Source organism: Nanorana parkeri, unplaced genomic scaffold (assembly GCF_000935625.1).
Source record: "Nanorana parkeri isolate BGI_ZX_2015 unplaced genomic scaffold, ASM93562v1 scaffold256, whole genome shotgun sequence".
In the NCBI taxonomy this organism is placed as follows: domain Eukaryota; kingdom Metazoa; phylum Chordata; class Amphibia; order Anura; family Dicroglossidae; genus Nanorana; species Nanorana parkeri.
Genome location: NW_017306524.1, coordinates 926,008 through 943,406, shown reverse-complemented (window position 1 = coordinate 943,406; position 17,399 = coordinate 926,008). Strand labels below are relative to the sequence as shown.

At 39.8% G+C, this 17,399-nt stretch overlaps 1 protein-coding gene across 1 annotated transcript in view; it reads right to left on the bottom strand.

The window, feature by feature from the left end:
• The window catches only part of ADAMTSL1 (ADAMTS like 1), a gene marked incomplete at its 5' end in the record, with an annotated part of 230,910 nt that overhangs the window by 12,192 nt on the left and 201,319 nt on the right, over window positions 1–17,399 (bottom strand). The window contains 3 exons of the mRNA XM_018556868.1: window positions 1,434–1,641; window positions 10,335–10,527; window positions 13,894–14,106. Coding sequence (XP_018412370.1) covers window positions 1,434–1,641; window positions 10,335–10,527; window positions 13,894–14,106 — 614 coding nt within the window. The remainder of the gene's footprint in view (window positions 1–1,433; window positions 1,642–10,334; window positions 10,528–13,893; window positions 14,107–17,399) is intronic.

Below are 17,399 nucleotides of genomic sequence, written 5' to 3'. Positions count from 1 at the left end.
GGCCCTCCCAGCACAGTCGTCCTCCTACCTGGCATGGGAAACCCAGCCTCCTCCGCTGCCTCAGCGTCCAATCGTCGTAGCTTCGCCGCCCGACTAAAGCCTCGGCGACGCCTTCCGCTTCCACCAGTGGAGTCTCCTCCATTGCAGTCTTCGGCCTCGCCTCCTCCGTCTTCACCCCGCCTCCTCCGTCTTCACCCGCCTCTTCCATCTACGTCCACATCTCCTCTGTCTCCGCCCCCTGCCTGTTGCCGCTCCGCCCCTCGTCTCCTCCTGCTCCGCCGCCCGCTGCTTCTTCCCCGTTCACATTAGGCAGCCAGGCTGCCGGTTTCTGTGCAACCCGTCTGCCTAAATGTTTTTTGGGGGCGGCATTTTTGCCGCCTCCCTGGAATCTGCCGCCCAAGGCAAACGCCTTGTTTGCCTCGTGGCAGATATGCCCCTGGTTATCCTGCATTAAAAAAGAGGTAATTGTATAATTGTAATATCTTTGCAAGACCAAACAACTAACATTTGCACATAACACATATAGGATTATTCAAAAAAGGGTGAAGAGTTTGTAAAAGTTAACAATATAGGCCAGAATGGCTGATTTTAAAAAATTCACCAATTCAGCTCACTTTCCAGTCCAGCTATTTTGTCCTAGATTGTTCACTTCTCCTGCCTTCCCCAAACTCTGCACCCTTTTGTGAATAACCCTGATAAATATCAAGCAGCCCTTATATCATGCCACCCCCATCAGAATATAATTGTATAATATGAACTCAGACATCCCAACCTGCAAAACCTTATTTCAGGGAGGTGCCCTTCTCATTTCAGGGAGGTGCCCTTCTCATTTCAGGGAGGTACCTTCTCTGTTTTTTTTTTTATTTTGACAGCGGCCGTCGGCCACCGTCAGAATAAAAAAAACCTAAATAGCAGGGGAATGAATAGCTAGGCTGCTATTGGTTATTTCAAATTGCAATAGCCAATAGCAGGCTCGCTCTTGTACCCACCCACTGCTGCTGTCAATCAGCAGAGGAGCATCTCAGGTCCACCTCTGCTGATTTACAGCAGCAGCATATAATGTTAATAATCACAAGAAAATACAAATAAAATAAAAACATTAATTAATAATAACATAAAAAAATAATATAATAACAATAAAATGCTATGATATCTACTAAATATATATAAATAAATAGATGGAAAATGTTGTGCTTCAAAAATTGAGGAGCTCTGGTCTATTTCCTGAGTGTGCTTTACTCTCCTACTCTCCTCCTATGATAATAGCTAATGGCAAAATCAATTTGGCACCCTGAAGTCCTAATGTTTTTTTAAACCAATGTGGTGGTTCAGGGTTAGGTCGCTTTCAATGGTCCATTTCCACTCAAGTTGCTATAGTTAGCACTGAAACTGTACCTTCATAAAAATAAATGGTCTCATTAAAAGGTCCTCACCTGCCCCCATGAAGATGTGGTCCACTCCACACACAGCTGTCTACTACAACTTTGACTGTCAACAGGACGTTTTGCATACAAGGTGCAGATATCATTTGACACTGGTATAGAGAGCCCTGTTCCTGTTAGCTTTTGGCAAGTCACTCGGCGGGTCTGTGCTCCTCCTCCACAGCTCTGTGAACATGCTGACCAGGAGGTTACCATCCATCTAAATGAAAGAAGCAAAAACAAGGTTCAGAGGAACTTCTATTATAATTATTATAATTAAAGATAATATTTTTTTATTTTAAACAAATATTAAAGCCATGTGACCAGTTTACAGATACAAATACAGTTCATTGTTAATTTCAAGCTTTTACTCAGTTTGGCAATTTAAGGATACTTTAGGGTAAACAATTCCTAATTTAGGACATACAATTGCATATGGCTTCACAGCTGGAAAAGGAGATATGTAACTCCAATGACAGGACACTGCCTCCTGGTTTTTCTTGTAGCTGATAAGCAAGCCTGGTGACTACCTGACAGCCCTGGGAAACCCCAATGTGGGATATAATATAAAAAAAAAGTGTTTGGGTAGACAAAAAATGCTTTGGTTTAACAATCTGCAGAGATTTACACAACAAGGTGAAAATTTTCTTGTGCTGATTACCTGGCAATGGCAACATGAATTTAAAAGTGCTGTATTTTATTTTTCATATATTTATATATTTATTTATTTTATGAATTCAATTTTTATTTTTTCATGTCATTTATATTTTTCTCAACATTACATGATGACCAACCTGACCAGCAAAATGACAATGGAAGCGTTGGGACAAGCTATAACACTGCCAGAGGTGCTTAAAGCAGACTATGCACGGTTTGCTTATAATGTCTGGGCCCCCTTCCCCCTGTAAAATGTGCCTGCTGATAGCATGTTCAAAATGTACCTCAAAAGTTCAAAAAGTAGAGTTACATTATAGTTAGATTACCGTATTTTTCTGTGTATAAGACGCTACTTTTTCATTAAAATGTTTACCTAAAAATAGAGGGGCATCTTATACACGGGGGCCGAGATGAGAACCGAGGTTCCAAAAGTGCCGATACCACTGCAAACTACCGTAGCCTCACGAGTGAAACGGATTGCAGAGACAAGCATAAGTTTTTCTCCAATCATAAATCTTTTGTACCTGAGGTCAGCTTTCTCCCCAGCAACAGCTGACGTCAGTTACAAAAGATTTATGATTGGAGGAAAACTGTTATCTTGTCTCTGTAATCCGATCATAAATCTTTTGTACCTGACGTCAGCCGGTCCTCGGGAGAGCGTGTAGCCAGTGCCCGGAGCTGTAATGTCGGAGCATGATGTGATTGAGGTAAGTGTAATGCATTATACCATTTAAAATATTAATTTCGGAAATTTTGGGTAAGAAAAGTTGGGGGCGTCTTATACATAGGGGCGTCTTATAGACGGAAAAATACGGTATATACTTACCTTACCCCCCATCTTCTGCATTGCTGGGCATGACTTCACTATCCTTCCAGGGATATTGCAGCCCATTGCAAAAACAACATGTGAGATTTGGGCTGCTCTGTATCCCCCAGGATCTTGATAAAAGGAGCATGACAACACCCCTGCCTAGGTGCTGTGAGCGGAAGACTGGGGGCAAGGTAAGTGAATAATAAAAAATGTTTCTTTATAGGTACATTTTTGGATATACTAGCCTATTATTTTTAAAGAGGAGGGGGACAGAATATGGTAAGGGGAGCTTGCATTTTACTACAAGGTCCGTTTTACGCAGTTGCAGTAAAAAAATTGAAGCGTAACCATTCAAAACATCTTGGCAAAGTTATAGTTTGTTTTAATCCCTGTCATTGTTATACACAGTATAATAAATAATCTGAAATACAAAAAAAAGAATGAATGTACTGAAACCTATCTTTATAAGTATTAACAGTTTTAAAAATAAAATATTTTAGTGATAGTGGTCCTTGAAGAGAAAAATACTGCCCTCAATGGACTGAGCATCATTCCATGATTTTAGAGCTAACACCCTATAGCTGCACAGCTGTAGCAACTACAGTTGAAAAGTGCATAGAGGAGGAATGTACATTTTGACAGATCTACAAATACAGCTTGGAACTGGAGGGAAAATGCAAACGTAGAATACTCACTGAAGAGTTTTGCCCTGTTCAATCCCAGAGGCTACTTTCTTTCTTTTATATAATTAGCCACAATGCTTCCTCCATAGAGTTTGTGTATTTCCAGCCAAGACCATTGTTCAGGTTGAAATGAACAGAGGATGTAAAATACTTTTTGAGACCATGTCATTTTCCCATACATTTTACTTCAATGCTGGCAAAGTAATTTTTCCTTGGAGGGGTAACATCACACGTAGTGTTATGGTTGAACTGAAGTTCAGTAATAATAAGATGTGCAGTACAAGAGCAGTCAGTTAAAGGATTTTAGTATGAACTCTATTTTTACTTCTTAACTCTTTCTGATTTAATATGGATACATTTACAGTATCTCTGTTTATATTGTTTATTCTAAATGAGGGGTTTTTAAGTCTTCACATACTGTATTTATTTTCTCACAGTTTTGCCTATGTTTCTCTTTTTTCTAAATTGATAAAATAAATTTTTACAGTGTTTTGTAGAATATCACAAGAACTATAAAGTATTACACACCTAAAGTCAGTTTTGGGCCCCGTTCACACCTAGGCGGCATTGTTTTTGCACATTGTACGCGTGGGTTCAGTGTGCGGTTATAGGCACATTTTTACACACAATTTGACTGGCAGCTTAAGAAACATTGCTGTCAATGGAGAAACTTTGATTGAAAATCATGGGATTTTGTTTGTTGGGTGTTTATAAGTGCTTTTCCTACTGCTTAAAAATGCCTAGGTGTGAACCAGGCCCAAGACAAGAACTGACAAACCACCACTCATTTTATTTATTGCTCAGCACAATCAGATATTAACCCCTTAGTGACACAACTTCAGAATTTTTTTTTATTTCCATGGGACAGTTTCACAGTTTTGGCAATAATAATGTGTACAATTAGTGTAGCTAACAGAAAGTAATTAATAATAAATTATTTTATTTGTCCATATTTATAGGGTATATCTTATGTCCGGGATTTCAGTTTATTTTGGGAGTTATAGGTCACAAAATACATGAGTGAAATACAATTTTAGTTTGGAATAATTTTAGAATGTGTTATGTTTATCTCCTATCTTTAATAGACTCCGTGGCACTATATTTTCTTATAATTGTTTTATTAAACATAATTTTTTTAAATATTTTTTGAAACGTTTAAAATTTTTAAAACTTTATTTATTTTTAAATGTTATTATTTTCTTAAAACTAAGGGGCACTAAGGGATAATTTTTTTATTTTTTTCATGGGTTTGATACTAAGTATCTTCGAGAAGAATACAGTATTCTCCACAGAGCTACTTTCTATCAGTTTGTAACACGCTGAGCCGGCTCACAGCTCCACAACTCAGTGAGCTGCAAGACGGCTTTCACTGTGATTACAGGGCTGGGACCACCTAATCTGCCTTTAGGGACCAGCGCTCATTGTACCGCATAACAGGATTATTCTGTCACCGGCCGTTAGTGAACTGAAAGACCATGATGGAATAATCTCATCATCGGTCGGGAAGGGGTTACTACCACAGCAGTGTTATGAACAAGTACCCTGATCTGAGTAAAAACTTTTCTGTCCCATAATTTAATTATTTTCTAGATTTCTGGGTCTGTAAATAATGATGGTCAAATCTGCCTGGGCTCGGTTTGCCAAGGGTTTGGTGAATCGTGTTAAAAATTCGGTTAAACTGAGCTTAGAGGCAAATCTCATTGAAGTCTATTTGTTGCGAGTGACATAGCAACATATACTGATGTGCCATACTTTGATACTGTAAGATGTTCCCACTAGTGTTACCTTTTGACATTCCAGTGAGTGTCCAGATGCAGTCGTCCACTGGTAATCACAGCCTGTGATATTACATGCAAACGGCCTGCGAACAGCTGTGGGCGGTGGCACCTATCATTGTATTGTAAAGCAGATTGCACGAGTCTCATGGAGGAATTTGTGAAACTCATGCGATTGGCACCACACTCAAGTGTGAATGAGGCCTAAGGGTTTTTTAATGTATTATTGTTATTTATATAGAGCCAACAATTTACGCAGCATTTTCCCACAGTTAAATGTTAATGTTTGAAATTCTTGTGTAAAATGCACAATATATTAAAGACCTATATAGGTCTTTGCTGGACCATGGGGTTTTGTTTAATTGTTAAATATTTTTAAGCTGTGTGTGCTTTTTTCTAACTAACTGTCAGATTAATGTGGATGGTGTGTAGTACACCCTTAACAGTTCACTGGAGTCATGAGTGGCATATGACCGCAAATGCCAGGAGCACTATTTGGGCCACTGGGTGGTTCATAAATGCCTGATGCCTAACAGCAGATTTAAGAGGAAGGATCTCTTTTTGCACCTCATTCTTGAAGCACCTGTCCAGTACTGAAAGGCACTCAGGCAGGTATCAGCAAGTCAGGAGACCCACACAATCTCAGTCCTCCAGCCAAAATGTAACATTTGCCTTAAAAATATTTCAAGGTGTACTTTATGATAATAACTTGAAATATATAACCACTAAAAATACAATACAGTTTCCTTTTAAAGCTCTATATGTGTTGCCTGCCCTAATGGTGATGACCAGCATCACCTGCCAAAACCAGAGAGTACTGTGAAACTGCTCCCCCTTGCCAATCCACCACTGGCAGGAATTCAGAACACAGAGAAAGGAAAAAACGCCCTTCTATGCTTCGTCAAATCCTTCACTGAAGATGAATTTCCTTTCAGAGCTACTCATTTCCTATGTGTTGGCTTAATTCAGTTACCAAATACACATAGAATAAGATAGAAAAATAAATAAGTGTGCAATGAATATCAATATTGTAGAGGCTGTTGGGTTTAGATGTCCATCTCATCACAGCAGGTGATGAAAATGTGAATAAGTAAGTTCCAGCACATCTTGGAGCTGGCAACAGTTTCTATCATACAAGCTGTGAGCGTTATCCAGGTCCTTGAGAAGCATGGTTTATTTATTTTTTTCTTTAACAACTGAAAGTTGGGTCAAGCCAGGACATCATCACATTGACTCTTTCACCCCTGCTTATCATAAACCCCCTTTCAATAAACTAATATAAAATACTCAATGTTGATCTCAAGAGATGCTAATCTAATAGTGTAACCCTTTGCTTTGATGCACAGGACAGCATGTATTGCAGAAGAGCATTTATGATCAACAGGAGTAATATATCAATATGTCATATGTGGTTTTTCTGACACCCCTCATCACATACACTGCAGGGTCACTGGCAAGAGAATCGACCTCCTGGCTTTTAATATACCATTTGTGGTTTACACCCATTATTTGGAGGCCCATAGTAAGCTGGAATCAACATCTGTAGCTTGTTGTATGAAAACATTCCAGCTCGTACAAAACAGAAAGTGCTGTTGTACCTCAGAAACAGGATAAAGACACATACATCATGTATGTTGAAATGTTCCTGTCAGCACATCAGATTTCTGATACCGATGACAATGGCCGGCATAGTTTAGGTTTTATATTAAATACATATAGGAACAGGCTTGGATGGGAGAAAAATGCAAGAAATAGAAACAAAAATTCAGATGATATTTTCATAGCACTTGATATGTTAAGAAATCAAATGACTCATTGAAGAACCAAGACAAGCTTACATAACCTTTGGCAAAGCATGCTGGGAAATGAAGTTCAACAACAGTTCAATGGTCACTTAATCCCTAGCTATAATAACAGTCAACTGCCTTTTTGACAGAAAAACTAACATTTTATCTTAACAGATGTTCTGTGCAATCCTTGGGTTAAGAATGTACAAAAAGAGTAGTGTGATAGTTCACAAGATGTCTCAAAACATTTCTAGTATTGTACAAAAGGTGCTTAAAGCAAACCATTCAGTGTTATTCCTATATTTCATTTTGACAGGGGGGCATTTTCCTTAGACATGTGTGGACAAAGGGCTCATAAATTGATTTTACTGCATTAAGTATCATGAGTGTATGTAAACCCTAACAATAAACTTTTTTGTTTTGCCATCTTATGTTTTTTTTCTGAAATGTAACATTGAAAGCATTATGTTATACCTGTTCAATATGTGCAAAATAAAACCTGTCAGAAATCCAGGGCTGCCCTGGGTGCTCTGCACTCTGCAGTCTTATCTCAAACATTGTTTTAGGCCTGCCTAGTTCTGCTCTGTGAGCTACCAAGAGGAGGAGGTCGTTCTAACACATTTCCTGTCCAATGGTGATAACACTGCTGCTCCATAGATACAGTAGGGTAAGTGAGTGTTATTGCCCTAGGACATAAAGTGTGTTACTGGCAGGACTAGGCAATGACTAGTAATAATGTTTGTTGAGGGATTTAGATACACTTTAACTGAATGCATAAATAAAACCTAAAGGCCCTTTATAGAAAAAACATATTATATTTTGATAACTGTGTGTGGTAATTTAGTATATTTGCATTTTTGACATGTTACTCCAACTTTACATGCGGACCAAGCTACCCAGCAAAGGTAACAGTTACAGGGGTTGGGATAAACCATATACATGGTTAAAGGTTCCCCCCCCCCCCAAAAAAAAAATAAACACTCCCCCCCCCCAAAAAAAAAAATACTGCTTAAAGTGTATGTCTGGATCAATATAAAAACATATCATATTATAACATATTAACTGCAGATGTTTTTTTATTTTTAATTACCCAAACACACACTTTAAAAAGTGTTAGCTTTCATTTGTTTGACGCTGACCTAAAAGCCATTTAGAACAACATGTCCATCAAAGACTACCCTGTCCACAAAGTGAGAATATTCCAATGATTTGACAGCAAAATATTGTCATCCTATTGCAGGAAGTGTAAAATCAATTGTTCTACAGGCAGCGTAAATGAAGAATGAAATAAGACTCCCTTCCTGCACATCTCCAAATGTTTTCTCTTTCATACAGTAGGAACAGTCCCTCTTATGGATACAAATGCTTATTTCCTCAAAAATTCTCTCTTGTAGGTCTGATGTATAGCTTTGTATAACTATGTGCTACAAATCTTAAAAAAATATTAACTGTATCTAAGATTTCTCAGTATAAATGTTGGTAACAATACAACAGCAGTGCAGACCACATGGATCTCGAGAAGTTCATTTCCTAAGTAACAACCAAGATCTAGAATATCTCTTCAATCAGCCACATGAAACCGAGGTCCATAAAAATCCAACTTTATTGTTGTAAATACCAGGCAAAGTCCAAAATACAAGTTTCACCACCTGGGCTTAATCATAGAGGTCACATGTGCGACCTGGCCCTGGCATTCCGCCACTTGGGGGGCAGAAAGGAAGTAGGGGCCCAGATCCCAGTAACCACCGATGCGACTTTGTGTTGCCTGATTGCCAATTTTGACCTTCGCAAGAGTCTGTAAATGCTTGTAAACATGGCATAGGTATACTATTTTTTTTAAAATATAGGTACTGAATTGCTTCCTATGTTTCAACCTGAGAGAGATGGCATGCATCTCCTACCTGTAATGATGTGCTTCCATCAATAAGTACAATTGTGTGAGATTATGGTGGACAAGCATCATATCAGGCTTCCAACTCTAAGGCCTCAGGCCTGGTTCACACCTGGGCGTTTTGTAGCACGTTCGAACGCTCTGTGAAACGCTCAAACACCGATATTCCATTATTTCCTATGGGTATGGTTCACACCTGGGCGTATTACAGGCCGTATGAACGCGCTACAAAACGTCCTACGCCCAAAGAAGTACAGGTGCTTCTTTGGGGCGTTTTTGACGCGCGTTTCCATTGGGATACAGCCAAGTGGCCCTTGGAAATGCGCGTTTGTTGCACGTTTTTTTAACCGCAAATCACGGTAAAAACACGCGTCACGAAACGCGCGACAAACGCGCATATTCGATACGCCTAGGTGTGAACTCAGCCTCAGGTACAGCAGGATGGAAAGTCTCCTGGTCAAACTATAGCCCAGGCTACCTCACATACATATTTAGTCTGCAGATCACTGCCAGGTATTTAAAAAACACATGGCTGCAGTTGGGCTTCCTAAACCCAATACCTAAATTTCATATAAGCTTTAACATGTTGAGATCATTTTAAAATACATTTTAAATCTGCAGCTTGCATTGAATGAATACCTGGTTATCCTGTCATGAAGCTCCTTTTTCAAGCACTTCCTGTTATGGGGTGACAACTGTCTGGCAAATGTACTTCTGCATTACCACCCTTTCATATGTGCCTTGAAGGTGACTACAGTACACATTGGGTTTGATTTACTAAAGACATAGATGTTCACTTTGGAAAGGGAATTAACATTTAGCTTAGTGAAGGTAAAGCTAAGTGAAAATTTACTTTGCAAAGAATACCTACTTGTGTACAAAGAAAATTAAAATAAAATAAAAAAACAACAGGATTTTTGTTTACACAATTGGATGCTTTAAGTCAGCACAGCCCAACCTCACTCACTAAGCTAAGTAACATTCACTTTGCAAAGTGAGCAGTCTATACACCTTTAGTAAATCAACCACATTGTGCAAGCATTGTCCATCACTGTCACTATCAGGAAGCCAGTTTAGATCTATAATGTGCAGTTTATGTTGAAGTGAGTGCATGTAGACAGGAAGTGGCTGAAATTGGGCTTCAGCAAATACAAAATAATATAAATATTTGTATTTTATATTTGCTATATTTGATGTAGTATCAGTTTTAATTGCTTTTGCATCGTGCATTGTTTCTGTTATCCATGTACTGTTAAATGAACTTAGGAATTCAGGTTACCATAAAAATGACCATGAATATAATGAATACCTTGGTGGACAGTCTCGTCTGTTACAGGCAACAGGTTTGATGGATGGTCTAGACTTATCCAGGCAGTAAGATGTATTAACTTCTTGCTTGTCGAGGACACATTTCAGCTGCGGTTGTTGAATTCCTCTGTTGCCACACGATGCTGTACATGGCACCAGAACAGTCACCGACCACTGATAATCTGATGATCTTGCTGTAATTAGAGAAAAAAAAAACTATAGTACAAAAGACTTCTATTTTGTGTTTGTATGTGATGAAGGAGTGGCTACTACCTCCACTGACGCCATCCTTATTTACACTATAAATCTTTGCAGTGTATTTAACCCAACACACCTGCACTGTAGGATGTCGCAAAGCATGTCAATAAATGGTGGTGTATATGTTAACAAGGAAAAAAAAAAAAGTCCATGATTTTGTTTTGATGCACCACACAAATCCAAATGGGCCCTCAAACCTTTGTTCTTCTGAGAATTTATGTGACATAAAATTTTGTGTGATTGATTATTTTCAGTGGAGAAAATATGGGGAAAAGCAACTTACCTCAAAGTAGCCTCATTGTTTTTATTGGCTATTTGCATTTTTTTGTGTGTGCTGGTTTTTACACAATTTATCTACCGTTTGCCATTTATTTAAACTTAAATTGACACTGAACTCAGGAGTTAAATCTTCAAAATGCATTCAAGTACCTTAACTGTTAACAAAAATGTATCTTATTTGTGTATCACTCTGCTGTGGATCCTCAAATCATCTCTGAATTGGTGCTGACACTGTCCTTCCTTCTAGAGGGTGGCTACATTTGTCCCCATGATTCCTGTGTGTTGTAAAGTAGTCACCGCTCCGAACTCACTCCTGTGATGGACTACAATCTCAATACAAATTAGTAAACTAAACGTGAGATTGTAGTCCATCACGGGGGTGAGCTTGAAGTGGTGATTACATTACAACGTACACAGTGACAATGGGGAACAAAAGTAGTCCTGCCTGGCCCAGTGTAAGTATGCATATACCATATCTGATCGGCCCATTGTGATCCTGTAAAGCACTGTAGTAGCTGGGGCTTCTACAATGCTGACAGCAATCTTCTACAGTAGGTCTTGTATGGTGTTGTACAGAGAGACTTCCCCTCTACTTTGAAAACACAGGGGGTCACTCCCTCAGCACAGTGGTCATTCAGGGAACTACTAGTATTTTTTATCTATGAATACAAGACATTCTCTGATTGGACAAGGGGGACATCACCACCCCTCATCCAGTCAGAGAACACCCTGTGTTCTTAAAATATACTGCTTGGAGGCAACTGCGCCAATCAACAACCCAAAAGTGATATCTCTATTTTGCATATTCTGATTGTTTAAATACCCATTGGATTGTCTATATCTTTTAAGGACTCATGTGATCCTGTACAATCACTCTTGCACTTCATACAATTCTCCTATGCTGCAGGATGCTCAAAACTAGACTAGACTATGCTCACTGGACTATGAAAGAGCATAACCACACTGGTTATGTGTTCGCTTTTATTTTCTCTTGATGGCTGCCTAGACACCATGCAACTATACATTTAATAATGCTTATTTGAGTATATAGCTGGAGAAAGGGTGATTTTCATATTTGCCTTGAACTTTATTTTAACATGTTCATTGTTTTTATGCTAGGGCTTCTGTAAACTACACACATTTTGTGGATGTCATTCTTTGTAAGAATGGCATCCAAAATGTACAGACAGAAGGCACAAGGTGAAGACCTTGTTTTGAGCCCCTTTAAGAGGATGCCATAAGATTTTTACATATTCTCATGGTAGAACCACCCCTGTGTGAAAGGGAGGACTCTTGATTAAAGCATTCCTTACATTTTGTAAAGGTTAGTAAAGCAGCATGTCATTGCAGGCACCTTCGGGTACCTGCACACAGGGCCGCCCATAGAGTGGTACAGGCAGTACTTCCATGCTGGGTCATCGGGTTTGTAGGGGGGCCTGGACCAGGCAGTGCCTGCCTGTAAGTGGCCCCAGTGCAGCATCACTCATGGGCATTGGCAGGGCCAGGCACCCAGACAGGCTGAATTCTGTAATAAGCTGGGCTGTACTTTACCTATTCCACACTGCTCCATTCTGTATGCCATGCTGTACTTTACCTATTCCACACCACCCCTTACTTCACATGAGGGCTGTATTTTATCTATTCTACAATACCCAATTTTGTACACACTGGAATGTACTTCTACACCACCCCAGATGGAACAAGCTAAGATGCACTTAACCTATTTCAGACCACCCCATTCTTTATATGCTTGGCTCTATCTTACCTATTCCATACCATGTCACTTCGTATGCTATGCTACATGTTCACAATTCCAAACCACCACATTCTGCAATCTGTGCTGTACACTTCCTATTCCTCACCTCCTCATTTGGTACATTCCATTGCAGGACCTCTAATCCCTACTGCCTCATTCTGTACACCATACTGTACATTCCTTATTCTACACTGCCCCATTCTGTACACCATACTGTACATTCCCTATTCCCCGCTGCCCTATTCTTTATGCCATACTGTACATTTCCTATTCCACACCATACTATTCTGCATGCTGAACTGTAGGTTCCCTGTTCTACCTGGTTGCTAAATGCTTCCTATCTATGTGTATATATAAAATTGATCCTTTGTTCTGAGATTTATGTGTGGATACGAGACTGTCAATATAAGTAAAGAATATTTTGTGGATACAAGGAATGCGGCATACGTGTGCAGTGCATATAGCGAGTAGACTCAGACTCTATTTATCCATTCCCCTTTAAGCCACTTCCATAGTTTGCAGTGGCACATCATGCGTGCTTCATCTTAATTGTTTTTCTTGCTGTGCTCCTTTGTACTCTGTGGGGGAGGGGTTGTCCTGTCAGGTATGCTGTAGGAGGCCCCATGATTTCTAATGACAACCCTAACTGCATATCTCCAGGCCCAAAGCTTTAGGTGCTCTGGTATGGTTGGGAGCTTGGCCCCCACCCCCTCCTGCACCTCACAATAAGACCTGGTTCACATCTGAGCGTTCCTGGGCAACGCGTCACGGCAAACAGGTCTCTGCACCTTTTTCCTGGCGCGTTTGCACATGCGAAAAACCGCATGATTTGTGGGCCACGTTTGGTGTGCCATAAGGAATACATGGCACTGCACGTGCGTTTCACATTTGTGCGCGATTACACAAACGCGCAGCAATTGCTTGCGAAAATGGGCAGATTGCCCCGCATTCTCAGAATGCTCAGATGTGAACCTGGCCTTATATACTTACGATAGGCAGCCTTAATGGCCTATAGTGAGATGCTAGAGGTGACAGGGGGTTGTGCCAGACTCTGAAACACAGGAGCTGGTTGAAATTTGAACACAAAAGAGTCCCCATTTCTGAGCATTTCTTCAATAGGAAAGTTAAATTGATGTAATGACATGCCACTGCTTTACTAGCTTTTAGATATTAGCGTCTCTTTAAACAAAAAAAGAGAGAAATACAAAATAAAACACAGAATAAAAGGATGTCCAGAATGTAAATAAATATGAAGAAATCTAGTTACCTCGAATTGACAGAAAAGCTTTTTGCACATGTGATTCAGAAGGATTGTTTACAACACAACGGTATTCCCCTAGATGATCTTTACTTATATTAGTTAGTCTTAGAATCTGTCCACCTTCCACAAATTCATACGATGGCCGTGCTCCATTATTCAGTGGCTGATTTCCATGAAACCAAGAAATGCTTTGCATAGATTCTCCTTTCACAGGGCATCCTGTTATACAAATCAAAGACATACAGTCAGTAAAAGATACATTTCATGATAAACAATTACAGATACCCAATATAGAAGAGTGATGAGCACTGATGGGACCGAGGATTGGATGAGTATTTCTTCTTTATTTTTGCCCCCTAGGCAAAAGGAGCATTTAGCACTTTCAGTGTAGAGGTAGCCCAACTGCAAGGGTTAATTTTTCAATATATTGGAGTGCTTCTTTAAACTGTCACACTGATCTTATTACAACTGGCTAATACAATAATAAGAACTGTACTAAGCAATAACATATCTATAATAATCTATATTAATCATGACATACCCCAATGGAATTTCAGTGCAGGGCACATCCTATGAAAGAATAATAAACTGTTTATGCTGTCCACATGCATCCAACTGCCTACATGTATTTGGATATTTGAGCCTACTGGTCAGCATTTGCTCAAAGCTTAAATATAATATCTACCATGCACTGGATGTAGGGTTAAACAGCACTTTCAGACAAAGGAGATATTTTCTGGAAGCACTGCCTATATAATATGAGGCATGGAAGTTTACAGTCACTTTTTAATATAAACAGCACAATCCCTATTCCTAGGAGACATGGCCTTCAACCAATGGGTGTAACTTACAGATGTATGTAATTTACATCTACTTTAGAGATTTGTTCAAATTGAAGAGATTCTCATTTAGTCCTGTAAGAGTATAGCATGTTTTAGCTTATATGGTTTCTTAGAAAGAAAAGAGGTTGCATTGGGCTAGTGCATAGTTAAAGAACAAGAGCAAAATATGAGGCAGGCTGATTGCACAATGCCAGCTATCTTCCACCAGGCACATATATCAAAATCCTGGATATATGGTTTTATGCTTTTTGCGCTACATGAAAGAGGGGATACCTGAAAATGGGAATATTGACTTACCTGTAAAATTCTATTTTTGGAGTATTGTACAAGACACAGGATCTTGTATTCTTAACCCTGAGTTATATGGACACTGGCAAAAATAAGAGCTGCAGGGACAACCCCTATATAATCCCTCCCTCTCCCAGGAAACTTTAGCTTGGTAGCAATCAATAAGGGGGGCATAAGCACAGAGGGGAGGCACCTGTGTCCAGTACTGTAATCCAAGAAAAGGATTTTAAAGGTAAATCAAAATTTATATTTTCTTAATCGTACAGTAAAGGACACAGAATCTTGTATTCGTAACCCTGGGACAACCCCAAACAGTCCAAGTGAGTTATGTCTGGATCCACCCAGCTGCGTGAGTGACAGCTGGCTCTGCCAATCTAGAGGCAGAGCCAGTTGTACCCGCCCCCTCCCCTGTCCGTTCCGCCAGTCAGAGCTGGAGGATCGGAGCGGGGAGGGGGGAATCCAGTCCCTCCCCTGTCACAGCTCTCTGCCGTGACAGGATCGAGAAGTGAGCAAACGCCGGTATGTGTTCGCTCACCTCCCGATCTACTGAGCCGACCTGTGACAGTCTCATTGTCACAGGTCGGCTAGAACTATGAGGATGAGTGAAAAGTACTCACCTCATAGTTCTCCTTTAATTTGCTTTCAACCAATGCTTTAAAGGGTTCTGCAAACATATTTTATTTAAAAAAAAACCACCTGTGATGGATTGCATGAAGGTTCTCAGTTATCCAGGTCATGGTATAGCTAGTAGATCGGTACTTAGAACTGAAGAAATTGTTTAGAACAGTAGCAAAATGTCTTCAACAAACCAGTCCAGGTGAATGTGAAAAGCTACTAATGAATATACCTATGATGGAGAATACACAGTATGAACTCTTCCCTCACTTTCATAAAGCCTTACCAAAGTCCAACAAGTTTATTTAAAGAACTCCAGGATGTTGAACATATAACCCTTGCAACGGGGCTACCCCCACACTTCAAGGGTAAACTGTTTTTTTCTAGAGGCAAAAATAAAAAAGAAACACTCATGTGATCCTCGGTCCTGGCGCACAGACTACTCACCTCTCTTCCCCTCTGCCCCGGCTGTGGTATGTCACTTGGTCTCTTCATGTTTTATAGACCTGTATTAGATGTGACACTGTCACAGATCCTTAGACTGTTAAGGCAAGGGGAGAAGAGGCTGCGGGGGCCAGTCTAGCAGCAGGCGTAGCCCCACTGCAAGGGTTAGTTTTCTTGAATTATCTTGAAGTTCCGCTTTAACTTTGGATAGAGCAGGGAAGGGTTAGAGCCTCTTCCACGTCCTGCTGCAGGGACGCAGGGAAAAACACACATGTGGTAAGGGAAAAGTTAGAACTTCTGTTTTTGTTGTCTGTACCTTCCTGTCCCAGTGACAAATGCTCCCCGATTTCTTGCCCTTGTGTCGTAGGGACAAGAGGAGAGGTAAAATCTCCGTGATGGGGCCCACAGGCAAAAAAAAATGGCAAAAAATTAGTTCTCACACACTTTATTCTGAACTAAAAAATGGCTATAGCTAAACTTTAAATGGAGGAACCGAGGGCATGCAAATGCATGCAAGTACCAGATTCATGCTCAAGTGTGCAACACATTGAATGAAAGACTATGTATTCCCTGAAGTTACTTCTCTGAGCTTATCAAAAGAATCCTGAACCGAAAATAATAATATGGACGCAGGCATTGCTGATCTCGTTCCAAAAGTGCTAATTGCCTGGCTGTCTGTAGTGTCAATACTTTCAGATTCATTGATCCAGAAGATGGATTTAACAAGCAAAGTCAGAGTGAAGTCAGAACTCCCGATCTGCATAAATATTCCAGGTCAGTGACTCAGGAGGTATATGACAAGGGATCAGATTGATAGCCAGTAGGCTAAGATTTTCAGAAGCAGAGGTTGGTAATGGAAGCATCCATATTTTGTCAGTTCACGTTTTCCTAAAATCAGGTCCGATACATGACAGTAACCAGTGTAGGAGTCACTGATGAATCACTCTTCAAGCAAAGTGCATAGATATGCACTAAAGGTTTTTAAGAGATTGGGTCATTTTGACAGCCAATGAGCTAGCATTTACACAAGCAGAATTTGGCAATCACAAGGTGCACATGTCCTCAGTACAGGTTTCCTTAAAATCAGGCCCTATACATGAGAACTAAAAGAAGAAGAGTTTTTGACTAACCAGTCTTCTAGCAAAGTGCCTAGATATATGTACGTCATGATTTTATTTCGTTTTTCAAACATTTCCATGTGGGAAGTAAGCTGTTTTCTTTTAAATGACAAATCTGGCAAATCTAACAAGAGCAACCTTTGAATACTCTATACATTTCAGGTTAGTGTATCACTAACATTATTGTTTAAACCATAGAAAGAGT